The following is a 15,569-nucleotide window of genomic DNA, read 5'->3' as shown; positions in this document are numbered from 1 at the left end:
ACCCACAGTGATAAGAGATTTTAAACATTTAATACTTATATTTTACTTCCTTGGCTGCAAGTCAGCACTTTCAAACTCTACATGTCAAAGCCCACATGACCACTAGTGGTCGTCACGGCTTGTAGTGGTCACGGCTTGTGGTGGTCACAGCTTGTGGCTGTAGTGGCTGCTGTGGCATCACTGCCATCCTAGGGGCAGCCAGGGTCAGTCAAGGACAGGGCACAGCTGCCCCAGACCCATCCACTTGGCTCAGTCTTTTACTAGCAAGCTGTGTCCCTTTGCAAGTAGTAGGCGGCCTGCAGGGATCAGTATCAGGCTGTACGCTTGCTTGGTGAATCTCCCCACAATTTTAATTTGAGGCAAACAGCCAAACCTTGTCAATGCTGAGTCCTTCCTTCCCCTCCCCAGCTGGACCTACTCGATCCTTCAGTATCTTGGATTCTGCTCTACGTTCACCTGCTTTGGGTGTTCTGTTTCCCTCAAATAACGACTCCTTATCTGTGCAGCACTCAAGATCACAGTCACCTTTCACAGCGTGGACAGAGTTCGCGAGTCAAAATACAGGACACTCAATTCAACTGCAGTTGTGTGGGACATCGTACTTACAGTTACACTAAGAAAACATCCATCGTTGATCTGAAATTCTGATGTAAGGGAGAGTCCTGTACCTTCCATGGCCTCCCTACAGCAAGGTCAGCCTAAGTGGGCAGGTGTGAGCCTGCCGAGCTCTCCTCCGTGGCTCCCTCTTCAGGTAGTTCCTTCCTGGCCTCGCCAGCCTGTGGTGCAGTATGCGTGAGGCAGAACTCATCTCTCCTCATTCGAGAGAACTTCCCATTCCTTCTCTCCGACTGCTCTCTGTCATTGGAACAGTCTTGTAACAGTAGTAATGAGATATGAGGGTTTTTATCCCCACATGAGAAACTCAAGAACTGTTGGTGTGACCCTTTTCAGAAGGCTAGAGCTGCCCTTCCAAAGGGGAGCTTCTTGCTCTAATTGTAGCTGCAGTGTTCAGCAGTTGCCTTTTGGTACCCAGACTCTGGCCCACAGCCAGAGGCCCCGCTGGTACCTCCTTATCAGACACAGATCACGCCTGCTTTCCCTCCCAGATGCAGCAATTTTGATCCCACAGGAACCTCTGAGCCCAGGTACCCCCACAAACGCTTCATTCCCTCAGTCTCAGGGATGTGCACGACAGTGGGGGCAATAGTGACCCATGCAGGCCATATCACTGCTCTGAGCCTCAGTCTCCTGTCTGTAAAATGGTAGGCAGGCAGTCGGGCCACAGCTTATTCTGTAGCTGAGCCTTGAGGCTGAGAAATGAAACCTGCATCTTAAAGAATGCTATGTTCTTTCTTCCCCGACTCATCTCTGCACTATAAAGTTTAATGTTAATAACATGATGACTAAGTCACAGATCATGTCCTGTAGGGAAAATGAATTGGAGTATGACGCCAAAAGCCCTATGCCAGGTACTTACTAGCCATTATTTATCTAAGCAGCCTTTGGAAATCAAGATTATCTCCACCATTTTGCCATTGAAAAAACTGAAGTTCAACAAGACTGCTTTTGAAGGTTATGAAGAAAACCCAGACTTCAGACTTTCCTGCCTACACTGGGTGCGGTGGCTCACGCCTATAATCCCAGCACTTTGGGAGGTCGAGGTGGGTGGATTGCCTGAGCTCAGGAGTTCAAGACCAGCCTGAGCAATACAGTAAAACCCTGTCTCTACTAAAATACAAACAATTGGCCAGGCATGGTAGCGGTGTGCACCTGTAGTCCCAGCTACTTAGGAGGCTGAGGCAGGAGAATTGCTTGAACTGGGAGGCAGAGGTTGCAGTGAGCCGAGATCACACCACTGCACTTCCAGCCTGGGCAACAGAGTGAGACTCTGTCTCCAAAAACAAACAAATAAAAAAAGCCTTTCCTGACTAAAGTCTACGTTCCTTCCAGCACCCGCACTGTCTAGAAGCCAGTTTCTAGCACGAGACCTGGGAACAGCTCAGCACGATGTCCGGTCACAGCACTCCAGACACCTGAGCTAGGCGGTGGGAGCAGAGGTCGGATGCCCGAGATCTGCTGGGGCTGAACTGAACACCTGTTGAATCATGTTTGTCTAGTAACAGCAAAGTCACCAGAATGCAGAGAATGAGCATCCATCACTTTGCAGGTTTGGAGGACCCGGCATGTGAGGGGCAGCAGCACTCTCCCTGCTCCGCAAGAGCCCCTACCTGTGGCATTTAAGGGCTTTCTGCCCCCTCCTCTGCCCAGGCTTGCTATCACGTCTCCTGGGTCTCCTGGGCTCTAGTCTAGAACATTCCAGGGGCACTACCCACCTTCCCTAAAAGCTGTAGGATCTTACGCTGAAGCCTCTGCCTGCTAATTGACTCAGGCTTTTCCTTCTATCCCTCGTGAGAACCATGGGCCAGGGCCGAGGCTGAAAACATGGAATTGGGCACGCGTCCCCGTGGAGAGCTCCAGAAAACCCAGGCTGCATCTTGCTCAGCCTGGCTGGACACAGAAGGTGTGTTTGTTCTTAAGATATCCTAATACATAACATGCAATGTGCTCTTCACAGAAACAGCTGCAGTGAAAAAAAAAAGATCACGCAGCACTAGAGCCCATCTCGGGAGGTGACCTCAGGTCTCACACCTCAGTATCTCCAGATCCCCAATGCTAAATGTACCCCATCAGGGCGTTTGAGACTTTCCATCAAGGAGAATTTAGCTATATAAATTTAACATTATAGATTTAACTACACAAAACAGAGAAGTCAGCTGTTTGTCTAAGCTTTCAATGACAGATATTTTAATTGTGGAATTTTTAAAGCAAAAAAAGCAATGGAAACTTCATTTTTATTCTAGACCAGTCTATCCCAGACATGCTAATTATGGTTGGCTGTGCTGAGTCCTCATTTACCGTGTGAAATGCAAATGTCTGTAAATTGCAATGCCTGGGGCCAAGCCAGGTCAGTGGACTTGTGTGCAGGTCCCACCGGAGCCAGAAGCTGCTCAGACCGCAGACCCAACCCAGTCCACTGGGTTTTGCAAACACAGGCTCCCTCTGCAGCAGTGTGGGCTTGTGGAAGGGAGGCACGCCGCTGCCAGCATGCATGCCAGGGGTCCGGGGTTCTCCCCGTGTCTGCAGAGGTGAGGGGTACAAAGTGAGCTGAAAACAAAACACTGTGTTCCCCCTTGGCCTTGAAGAAGTGCCTCAACCAACTCCTCGCCAGCTGCAGAGTACTCAATCACCTCACAGAAACAATGTGTACAAAAAAACTGAAGCTTTTCTTTTTCCCAAATGGCTGTTGAATTTATTTGCTTGATCAATAATGGTCCTGGCAAAAATTAGTTAACCAATGCTGAGACATTTGTAATGAAATACTAATTTTAAAAATCCATGACACCTTGATAGAAATTAGAGTTTACACAAACAAAAAAGGAACCTTCGATATTGCCAGCAGCTATAAAGTGAATGTACTGAGACCGACAGGACAGCAAGAAGGCATTTGCACATTTATATCTGACACCCGACCATACTTTCAGTCACCAGAATATCTTCTCTCCAGATTTAAAAAAATAGTATGCTGATTTCTATAACAAAGCTTTTTTTCGTACAAAAATCAAATAATGGCCAACGAGTCACAACAGTGCAATAGGTAGAGGATTAAAAACTGCATCAAACAGGTGCTGAAAATAAATACTACCTAGGAGGAGGAGAGAGCCCTCGTGTGGGGTTTGTTTTCAACCCCTTGAGTGTGTGTGGGGTTTGTCTTCTGAGCCACAAGCCTGGCCTGTCTCACGGTGCTATTCACTCTAACAGAGTGCGCCTGCAGCACGTTGCCTCCAGGGCCCAGCCTCCCAGAAGCCTCAGAGCATCAATGCATCCGTCTCATCGGATGGACCAGAAACAAGAAAATGGGGTGGGGTGAATCACAGCTATCATTCAAAGGAAAGGAATTTTTTTCTATTGCTCAATCTTGTCAATTGGGAGTCCACCAGTAGGTTCACTGAGACAATATGGATAATTTCAAACTTTTGTTTAAGAGCATATATATGGCTTATTCAGGCAAGGAGACGTGTACATTCTAGCCCAAGCAAGCAATCGGAGTCATTCTGTTTTTAAGGAAGGTCAGTCGTTTAAAAGATTTCTGGTTTGAACAACATCCTCTGTGGATGCACCAGGCCAAGGTGACTACCTTTGACCAACCCAGTGAGAAGGCCTTTGCTGGTCCCCGCAGTGAGGAACTGGCAGGAACGGGCGGCCTCCTGCCCGCTGGCCTGCGCTGCTGGGGGCCGGTGGGCAGGCTCCACAGGCAGCCCCTTGTCTGTGGCCAGATAGGCCGTCCTGGTGACTCGGGCTTATGGACTGTGGTTTAGAACTGCAGAAGGAGAGAGGAGAGTGGGCCAGGGAACACCCACCAGGCGCTGCTCTGACCAGTCAGAGAACGTGAGGCAGCTCCCCCATAGGGATCTGCACCGAGAAGGTGTGGAAGGCACAAGCAAGAGTGACGGTACCAGAGATCCCGGAGGGCGTGGCTCGCGGCGGCCACAGCAGGCGCAGCACTGACCTGGTGTGGTTCCCCCCTTCAATGAGAAAGAGATCCTGATTCTGCTGTGATAAAAAAGCAAAGAAAGACGATTTTTGGTTTAAAAAGAAGCCACTCAAGGGTTAAAATAGTTATTTTAAGTTAACAAAGAAAATTAATCTTCAAATAAGCTGACACTATCTGGAAAACTCATCTGTCCCTAAAGCCCACAATGCGTCCACTGCTTCGTCCTCCCGTGGAACCTGAGCCTGACGCGAAGGAGTCAGACGTGTGATAGAGGAAGAGTCTGAGAAGAGAAGACACCTTTACAGAATGTACAGTGAGAGAGCCGGCCTGGCCCCCAGGTTACAGTAAGATGCACAGGTCCTTTCAGTCTTGCGGACTCCAGACGGCCGCACAGGCTGCTCAGATGGACGTCTCCTTCCTATCCCTGCTGGGCGATGGCTTTGCCGGCTCCTTGCCTGCCTTTGGCTGCTCTTTAGCTGCTTTTGCCTCGAGGACGCCGTCTCTGGGCGGCTGGACGGCACCCCCGCGCCACTCAGGCTCCTCGTCCTCCTGCGCCTGCTGCTCGGCCTTGGCTCGCTGCATCTGGAGCAGCCGCAGCTGCACGCGCAGCTCGATGATGGCCTCGCGCTCCTCATGAATTGCTTGATTCAAATGATTGTTCTTTATCTTGGGGAATGACAGAAAGGGCAGTTATCACTTAAGGAAGTCAGAGGACGATTTCTCAGGAGCAGAGCACGGTTAGCAAGGGCATCCTACAGAGGAATCTGGTTTTGTTTAAGTCAATGGGCTGTGAAACAGAAGACAAACACAGCGGGAATGCACAGTGCACAGTGGGCCACGTGACTCTTGAGAATGTGAGGCTGGAAACCCTGCTCCTGGTTACTAGAGAGAAACACATCCATGTGCCAACAGAAAACCGTTATTTTAATAATTCAGTATCCTAGTGTTTAAAATAGACAACTTATAACTTTGAACTGGCTTCTCAACAGCCCTTAAACAAGGAGAAAATAAAAGTAATTTTAACAGCAATTAGAAAGGGGAGTTAGAGATCAGATAAAAAACTAGATTTGTTTCAAAGGTGAATGTCCTTTGTCTTTTGTGAACGGCATTACGGTAATTCTGAAATGTCCTACTCAATCAAACTACAGAAAATTACTATCAATTCTAAATCATCTGGACGTACTCGGCAAAGTTTAGGTACTGAGGAATAGCAGCAGCCCTGCCCGCCGTGGCCTCCACTCTGTGGCAGGTGCCAGCCTCCCTTGCGTGGGTGTGGCATGGACTAGGCTCTGTGAAGGGGGCATAGGTGTAAGCGCAAGCACCAAGTGCCACACGTGCACCCTGCCCTTGGTGACTGGGCATGCCTTGATCCCTTCCCTGCTAACTTAGTCCTGCTAAGAGTGGCAAGACAGAGCAGCCACGTTGGACCCCACGTGGAAAAAAGTTGTGTGGAGGATGATGGGCTGGACGCCTGCCACACAAGAGACACCATCTTGTTTAAACCACTATGTTATTCTTTTTAGTACAGCAATTCAGCCTACACCCCAAGTACAATACTTCTGGATTCTGTTTTCCTACTCAGAGTTTTAATACGATCTTAAAATGTTAAGAAAAGAACATCAGGTGCCAATGTGAGGCCTTTCTGAACAGGAGCTCCAGCAACCCTGGTCTCAGCACCTGCAGGGCTTCCTCCCACAGCACATTCCTGCTGCAGCAAGGGTCTCTGCCTTGAACTTTTGTGACTGCCTCTGAGCTCTGCCCGCAGGCTCGGCAGAGAGGACTCCTGTGCAGGGTGGCTGTGTGTGGAATTCTGCTTTTCTATGCAGGGTGTAGTTCTGGTTCGCACCAGCCACTGAGCGAACCCAGATGAGGGATGCAGAGCTGTCCCTCTATCCTTAGATTCCTTTCTATGAAGAGGATATCATCTCTCACTCAATCCTTAGGCAAAATATCCGGACACAATATTTTATTTGGGGTAAGAAGGGAAACTGTGATCTAGACCTTTATCTCTGCCGCCTTCTCTTCACTGTGCAGCCTCTCCTAGTTTCTTAGCACCGATTCCCTCTCACCTGCTGCTTCTCAGGCTGAGGCCAAGAGAAACTCTGTCTCTTGCTTCACCCACAGGGAGGCTCGGGAGACTGTTCTTCCATCACTAGCGCTGATTTTTCTGTTCACCTTCTCTGGGAACAGAGACTAGGTCATTCAAAGCTGCTCAAGCTGGCACAGTCAGGTGAGGCTTGCCTTTACATCGGGTGGAGAAAGGTCTACATGTCATACTAAAGTCACAGAACGCCAGTTCACAGCCTGAGGAAGACACACAGGTGCCATCTGCTTGGCCAGCACTTAGCTCAAGTCTCACAGACTCTCGGTGAGATGTCCCCCTAAATTCCTCTCTACTCAGCCTCCCAGCTGGTGACCAAGAAAAAGAAGGACACTTCTGAGGGGAAATATGTGGTCTCTACAACTTTCTAAAAGTTAGTATGCCTTTTGGCTATTTCCCCCCAAAACTCACTTCCAGCTCTTCGTTCTGTCTCTGTAAGTCTTCCAGAATGATCTGCAGCTCCTCCTCATCCTCACTCTCGCTCTCGCTCTCAGAGGAGTACTCCTCAGTCTCACTTCGGCCATGCTGCTGGCGACTGCAAAGATGAGAGACAAAGGAAGATGCTACTGGATGTGCTTGTCTGTGACCTCCTTTTATATTTACTACGTTTTCATGACTCTACTCAATATAACACCATTCTTAGGACCTGATAAATAAGAAACTTAAAGATGATAAATTTCACATGCCTAATTCTTTTGTAGGAAAGTCTGAGAGCTAAAACAATTATGGTTATATTTAAAGAAACATTCTCAGAAGCTTCAAAACCCTTGGCTTTCCTTTACCTCTGAATTTCAGCAATCTCAGCTCTGAGGCGTTCAATCTCTTCTTTTTCTGAGGCAATCTGCCGGCGCAGAAACTGCTCCATGGCCAGGAGCTCCTCCTGTTCAGTCAGGATCTCATTCTCCTGAAATAATGATCACTGGTGAATACCTCTGAGAGTTTTAGTCCAGGAAATGTCACTTGTTTGGGGTCTCCCATGTTGCCCTGAATTCTTGAGCCCCATTGAGTGCTGAACACAAGTTACGTACTGCACAACCAAAAATATCCTATTTCATTAGGGTCAAGAAAAGGCTTGAGAAAAGTTAAAGTTATTTTAGGGGAATGACTAGATTTTTCTCAATAACAAAATGCCACACAGGAACCCCATATCCTCCTACTGCAAAGGCCCCTGTGAGGCCCCCACAGGGAAAAGCCAGGACTTGAGGGATGAAACTGGCTTCGGCTTCCCACTCTTAATGCCTCCCCATCTCTCAGGAAAGTAGGCATATGTAGGGCCATGGTGACCTTTAATGGGGTCACTAGGAAAAGAAGGATCCAAGAGATGTCTGGCTGGTATCAGCGTCACCTTTAAGGCAGATCAGTGTGAAGGAAAGATCATTACAGAAATTTTTTTACCTTTCCATAAGCCACCATCCTCTTTAAAGTCCTCAGGGTTTGTTTTTTTTTTTTTTTTGAGACAGAGTCTCACTGTCACCCAGGCTAGAGTGTAGTGGCACAATCTCGCTCACTCCAACTTCTGCCTCCTGGGTGCAAGTGATTCTCCTGCTTCAGCCACTGAATAGCTGGGATTACAGGCGCCTGCCATCACGCCTGGCTAATTTTTGTATTTTTAGTAGAGACAGGATTTCACTATGTTGGCCAGGCTGGTCTCAAACTCCTGACCTCAGGTGATCTGCCCGCCTCAGACTCCCAAAGTGCTGGGATTATAGACGTGAGCCCCCCATGCCTGGCCCAAAGGTATTTAAATAGTCAATATTCTGCTTTACCACAATATCCATTTCTAAGATTGATAAGATCATCAGTCTTATTAAAATAATGGGGAAAAAATCCCTATCTGCCCAAGATCTAGAGAGCCCCTCTGACCTAGAGAAAAGAAGCAAGGCAGACAAAGCTTAAGAGAGTAACAGAAGGTGGCTGTGGGGATGAGAAGCTGGGTGCAGACGTCCTTTCCAAACAAGCAGGTACTGAGAAGGTAATTATTTACCATTGTCACATGCCAAAATGAACTACCCACAAACACCAACAGTGCTGAGAACCTCTCTCCAGGAGATGAAGGACACAGTACTGCCCAAATGTTTTTGAACACAGATGTCTTTTCTGTACCTCTGCATACCTACTAAAGCTGACATTCCAACAAACACCAGACTTAAGAGCCCTGAAACAAAGACATAATCTGGGACTTCATCCTCTCCTCAGGGAAAACTATGTGCTCCTGAGAGGCAAAACAACGCATGTTTCAGAGGTGACAGAGAAGGACTGAAACCTATTGGGCTTTAGGGAAACCACACGAGTTTCTGGAACCCTAGACACACTGTGGTCACAGCCTAGAACTTCATTCCTTTCTGGTTAAACTGGCAATTTCCAGAACAAAGTAAGGCTGACTTGAGAAATTCAGAAAGAAATGAGCTCATCTTCAGCTCTATGCCTGGAATACAGTAGGCACGAAAGGGATATCTGTTAAATCAGTGAAGGACTAATAAGACAATTTGCCTCCAACAATTGACTTTCACCTGTAAACAATAAAATTAAAATATCTAAAAGGTGTTATTAGCAACAACTATTAGATAAAATCTGTATCTTACATTTCAAGGATTCCAGACTTTGTAATGTAAAGTACAACGGTTTTTAAAATATTTTTAAAAGTCTGATCTCATTAATATGGAACAGGTACCACTAATCTGTAAATTAGGGAAAAGACCTACAATTCGGACCTGTGTGCAGACTAAATGAGATTAAGCGTCTAGAACAATGCCCGGTAAAGAGTCATTACTGAATATAAGGTAGTTTCTTTCGCCATAACTGAACATTTTAACAAACACAACATAAAGGAAGGGACAAATAAAACAGATACAGGCCCTCAAAATCACTTTATAATTTTGGTTAAAATATTCACATCTGTAGTAGAGCTTCTCAAGTTACTATTTTTAAATGACCATTAAGAGCCTTGCAGGCCAGGTGCGGTGGCTCACGCCTGTTAATCCCAGCACTTTGGGAGGCTGAGGCAGGCGGATCACCTGAGGTCAGGAGTTCTAGACCAGCCTGGCCAACATGGTGAAACCCCGTCTCTATTAAAAACACAAAAATTAGCTGGGCGTGGTGGCAGGTGCTTGTAATCCCAGCTACTCGGGGGGCCGAGGCAGGAGAATCTCTTGAGCCTGGGAGGCGGAGGTTGCAGGTTGCAGTGAGCCAAGATCGCTTCGACGCACTCCAGCCTGGGGGACAAGAGCGAGACTTTGTCTCAAAAATAAAAACAAAAAAGAGTCTTGCAAAAGAGAGAAAAAGATTTTAGGTTACCTGAGCAAGGAGAATATTTATAACTTCTTCATTTTCATTCATCTCTTCTTTGGAAACATCCTCTTTTGAAAGACTGGCTATCTCTTGTGCAATCTTGGTTTCACACTCCTGTCAAATAAGACAAATAAAAAAGAACTAGTCAGCCTATATGTAACACATATTCAACAAATCACACCACCACCAATCTACACGTTTCCTTCTCATTTCCTGGAATTGAAACAATAACAGTCAGATGAACCATCTAGCTGGATGGGCATTTGGTAACTGGGCTTGGAATATAACATGGAGATCTGAGTCTGTGCCTGCACTGTAAAAAATACTCAATTCTGGTGAATGTACTTGCCATTTCTGGTACCCTTCCACAGAAATTACCTATTGTAATACTTAGGGAGGGTGTGGTCAGGAGTGTAAATCTTGAGCACAGAATTTAGTGTTCACAAACATAAAGTCAAGTAACCAGCGCCACCATCATGCTCTAGAACATTGCCATCGCCACACAAAGTGCCCTTGGGCTCCTCCACCATCCGCCAGCATCTAGCAACCCCTGTCCTGGTCTCCATTGCTGCAGATTTTCCTTTCCTTGAGTTTCATAACTGAATCAATCAGTAAGTAGTGTGATTATCTGGCTTCTTCCACTTAGCACAATGCTTTTAAGATTCATCTACTTGGTTGTCTGTATCAGTAGTTGCTGAGCAATATGCCATGGAATAAATGTACCCCAATTTGTTTATCCATTCACCAACTGATGGACATTGGGGTTCCTTCTAGTTGTAAGCTATTATAACTAGAGCCGTTAGGAACATTTCGCACATGCTGTGTGAGGGCAAATGCTTTCTTCTCTTAAATACCTAGGAGTGGGAAGGCTGGGTGCTATGGTAAGTAACCACATGTTTAGCTTTATAAGAAACTGCCAAGCTGTTTTTCAAAATGGCTACACCATTTTGCATTACCAAGAGCAACCTATTCTAGTTGATGTACACTGTTATCTCAGAGTACTTTTAATTTGTATTTCCTTAATGACTAATGATGGTGAGAGTCTTTGCATGTGCTTATTTGTCATCTATGTATGATCTTTGATAAAGTATTTGTTCAAATTTTTGCCTTTTAAAAATTGGTTGTTTTCTTATTAAACTGTAAACTTTTTTAAAAAAAATCAAGTCCTTTATCAGATACAAGCTTTTGCAAATATTTTGTCGCAGCTTCTGGCTTGGATGTTTATTTTCTTAATATCTGCTGAAGAGCACATTTTTAAATTTTTGATGAAATTCAATTTATCAAATTTTTCTTTTATAGTTTATAATAGGTTTTGTATCCTATTTAGGAAATTACTGCCTAAGCCAAGGTCAGTAAGATATTTTCCTGCTTTTTTTTTCTTCTGGAAGCTTTTTAAGTCTTAGTCTATGATTCATTTCAAGCTATTTTTTGCATATGTTGTATGGATAGAGTCAAGCCTTTTTTCTTTGCATCTGTTCCAGCGCTATTTGTTGAAAAGAATATCCCTTCCCCACTGAATTATTTTAGTATCTTCATTAAAAAGCAATTGCCCATATATGTGTAGGTCGACTTCTGAACTTTCTATTCTGTATGTTATCCCTATCCAATACATACTGTCTTGATGAACTGAAGCTTTGTAGTAAGTCTTGAAATTGGATAGCATGAGTCCTCCAATCTTCCGGCTATGTTCTTCTTCAAAACTGTTTACCTATTCTAGGTCATTTGTGTTTCTACATAAATTTTAGAAGAGCTTATTCATTTTCACAAATACCATCTGTCTGGATTTTGATTGGGGTTGGACCCACAGATCAATCTGGGAAAATCTAACATCTTAACAATATTGAATCTTCTGTTCCATATGCATGATTTCTCTCTCCATTTATTTAGGTCTCTCTCTTTTTATTTTTCTTTTAGGTTCAATATCCAATTGTGCATTGCTAATATATAGAAATACACTAGACATTTGTATATCTGGTCTTGTATCCTACAACCTTGCTAAACTCACTGATTAGTTCTTTTTTTGTACGTTCCTTAGGATTTTATATGCAGATAATTGTTGGGAATAGGCCCCCCAGAATCTGGCCATAAACTGGCCCCGAAACTGGCCCCAAAACTGGCCATAAACAAAATCTCTGCAGCACTGTGACATGTTTGTGATGGCCATGATGCCCACCCTGGAAGGTTGTGGGTTTACCGGAATGAGAGCAAGGAACACGTGGCCCACCCAGGGCAGAAAACCGCTTAAAGGCATTCCTAAGCCACAAACAATAGCAAGAGCGATCTGTGCCTTAAGGACATGCTCCTGCTGCAGGTAACTAGCCAGAACACATCCCTTCGGCCCATCCCTTTATTTCCCATATGGAATACTTTTAGTTAATCTATAATCTATGGGAACAATGCTTATCACTGGCTTGCTATCAATAAGAGGCTCTCAGCTCTGAAGGCTGAGACTCCACACCTCCCTATTTCTGTGTGTGGCTGTCAGCTCTGAAGGCCGTGAGACCCCTGATTTCCCAATCCACACCTCTATATTTCTGTGTGTGTGTCTTTTAATTCCTCTAGCACCACTGGGTTAGGGTCTCCCCGACCAAGCTGGTCTCAGCAGATAATCATGTTATCCAAAAATAAAAACTTATTTCTCTCCAATATGCATGTCTTTTTTCTTGCTTTATTGCCACTGGCTAGAACGTCCAGTACAATGCTGAATAGAGGTGGTAACAGCAGAAATCCCTGCAGTGTACACCAATCTTTTTCTTTTTTTTTTTTTTGAGACGGAGTCTCACTGTCGCCCAGGCTAGAGTGCAGTGGCACGATTTCGGCTCACTGCAGGCTCCGCCCTGTGGGGTTCACGCCATTCTTCTGCCTCAGCCTCCCGAGTAGCTGGGACTACAGGCACCCGCCACCTCGCCCAGCTAATTTTTTGTATTTTTAGTAGAGACAGGGTTTCACCGTGTTAGCCAGGATGGTCTCGATCTCCTGACCTCGTGACCCGCCCGCCTCGGCCTCCCAAAGTGCTGGGATTACAGGCGTAAGCCACCGCGCCCGGCCATCTTTCACTATTAAGTATGATAATTGTAGAGTCTTTGTAGATGTCCTTTATCAGGCTGAGAAAGTTATCTGCTGGGAGTTTTATCATGAATAAGTATTGAATTCTACTAAATCTTTTTCTGCATCTACTGATATGATGTTGTGGGCTTTTCTTATTTTTAGTCTGTTAATATGATGTTATATTACTTCTGTCTTTAAAAGTCATTTATTCCTCAAAGTTGAAATTTGTGAAAATCTAACATCTTAATAATATTGAATCTTCTGTACCACATGCATGATTTATCTTTCCATTTACCTAGGTCTCCTTTTTTTTTAGGTTCAATATCCAATTGTGCATTGCTAATACATAAAAATACATTAGACTTTTGTAGAATCTTTTGTGCATTTTGTGAATTAATGAGCTGGCGTGAAAACATAGCATTGGGAAAATCAGTAAAGCAAAGTTAATCCATCCATTTTTATATTGGTTCTGGCTGCTATACCATGATTCCTTTATTTTAGGCAAGATGTAGAAGCAAGAGAAACAAAAGCCAAACCTCCATCACCCTGTCCTAGGTCAGTCAGGGGACTCTTCATTTAAAGGCTGACTGGCAATGCCATATGATTAACAATTACAATTTGCCCCTGAAGCCTGAGAGGTCCATCTCTAATACCTGATTCTAGGCTGAGACATGAAGGGAAAATTTTAACAGCAACACCAACAACAAAAAAAACACGTAAAGGAAGCAAGAGATAGATAACCTAGTGAGCTAGGAAAAAGAAGGAAGAAAAATACGCAGAGGGCTTCTGCTAGATTACGTATCCTGGAGTGCACATGTAAAAGTCCCATGAATGCGCCCCATCTGACAAAGCTATCCTCCACATGAATACAAATCTCTAACCTCAAAGAAACAGAAGTATTCGAGTTGCCTTTGTCTCTTTAACACAACCACAACAGAGACCTACTATCATGTTCCCCAATTCAGGCAAGGGCTAACTAATGTTCCTTGGATGTGCTGTTTAGATGCTGCGGTTGATCTGCAATGTGGATTTTAAGGTGATCCAGAGATCTGGGATTTTACTGTTGCTGTGGCTGGTACACTCAAAGTCCCAGAACCAAGCAACACACACTAAACAAGAGGGAACTCAAAAGTCTGACTGGCATACCCTAAACTCATCAGGTATTGCACGCCACTCTTCTTATTATTACATAAATAGAATCTCTCCTGATCTTCAGGGCCTTCCAGGTGACCCTCCTTACTACATTTCCAAAGAGCTGACAAATTCTAAATGCCTTAAATTCCCCAGCAGTCCCCAAAGGTGTGTCACCATCCAGCCTGCTTTTCATCCGTAGAAAGCCCTGTTTACAGGTATAACCAAGCAGGAAATGACAAATTTTTTAGTAAAATCATTTTTAATTAAAACAAAACTTTCTAGGCCAGGCATGGTGGCTTATGCCTATAATCCTAGCACTTTGGGAGGTGGGAGGACTGCTTGAGCCCAGAAGTTTGAGACCAGTCTGGGCAACATAACAAGAACCCATTTCTACAAACAATAAAAAATGAGCCGAGCATGGTGGTGCACACCTGTAGTCCCAGCTACTCAGGAGGCTGAGGTGGGAGGATCCCTTGAGCCCAGGAGGTCAAGGCTACAGTGAGCCATTATCGTGCCACTGCACTCCAGCCTGGGTGATAGAGCAAGACCTGTCAAAAAAAAAAAAAAAAAAAAAAAAAAAACTTTCTAGATTGCACTGAAACATGTGACTGACACTAGGCTGCAATATCAATAATATAGGACTAGAAACATTTTAGTGAATAAATGTCCCACCAGAGAAGTTCACTTCAAGTGACATTATCTATACTATAGATACAATATTCTTAACAGAAAGAACTTGGGCTGGGCGTGGTGGCTCATGTCTGTAATCCCAGCACTATGGGGGAGGCCGAGGTGGGAAGATTACTTGAGGCCAAGAGTTTGAGACCAGCCTGGTCAACATCAAAAGAAAAAAGAAAGAAGAAAAAAAAAAGAGTACATAAAGTACATAAAAGACTCAAACACGTTCTATTATAAACATTAGGTATCAAAATAATAACTCACCTGTCTTTTAGCTTCTCTCAGTTTTCTTTTGAGGGCTGTCAAAATTCTTTGTACTTCCCATAATCTTTCTTCTTTAGACAAATCCTTTATCCCACCCTGCAGATCTCGATGTAAACAATTCAAAAGAAACTCCTAGAAAGCAAATGCCACACACCAAGTTGCATTTCATATCCTCTTATCTTAAACTAACAACATGTGCAATTTCTAAAGATGAAGAATCAACTATTTTTCAATTATCCTTTATTTCATTAGAGTAAAATAATGGTACTAATTATTTTTTTGAAGATATGATTGAAAAATCATTCTTATTGTTTTGCCTATGAATTATTCACTAATTTGTATTGGTTCAATAATACTTAATCCACATCCCCATCTCCAATGTTATCATTATTAACTAGTAAGAATTGGGAGCTCAGGGCAGATACAAGGGAAGAAAAGCAAGCAGGGGTTTGATAAATTGCATGCAAATAAATAATCAAATGTAATTAACTTTCTTATTTAGTC

General features: G+C 44.4%; 1 protein-coding gene across 1 annotated transcript in view; it reads right to left on the bottom strand.

Moving 5' to 3' along the window:
- Positions 1 to 4,663: 4,663 nt before the first annotated feature.
- RALBP1 (ralA binding protein 1) overlaps positions 4,664 to 15,569 on the bottom strand; it is a 66,119-nt gene continuing 55,213 nt past the window's right edge. The window contains exons 6-10 of the mRNA XM_032152812.2: positions 15,066 to 15,197; positions 9,948 to 10,055; positions 7,436 to 7,557; positions 7,065 to 7,188; positions 4,664 to 5,218 (exon numbers count right to left, since the gene is read on the bottom strand). Of these exons, the coding sequence (XP_032008703.1) occupies positions 4,952 to 5,218; positions 7,065 to 7,188; positions 7,436 to 7,557; positions 9,948 to 10,055; positions 15,066 to 15,197 (753 nt within the window). The 3' untranslated portion in view covers positions 4,664 to 4,951. The remainder of the gene's footprint in view (positions 5,219 to 7,064; positions 7,189 to 7,435; positions 7,558 to 9,947; positions 10,056 to 15,065; positions 15,198 to 15,569) is intronic.

This window comes from Hylobates moloch, unplaced genomic scaffold (genome assembly GCF_009828535.3).
Source record: "Hylobates moloch isolate HMO894 unplaced genomic scaffold, HMol_V3 SCAFFOLD_5, whole genome shotgun sequence".
Lineage (NCBI taxonomy): Eukaryota > Metazoa > Chordata > Mammalia > Primates > Hylobatidae > Hylobates > Hylobates moloch.
The sequence above is the reverse complement of the archived record's forward strand: the minus strand, read 5'-3'. Positions and strand labels throughout refer to the sequence as shown.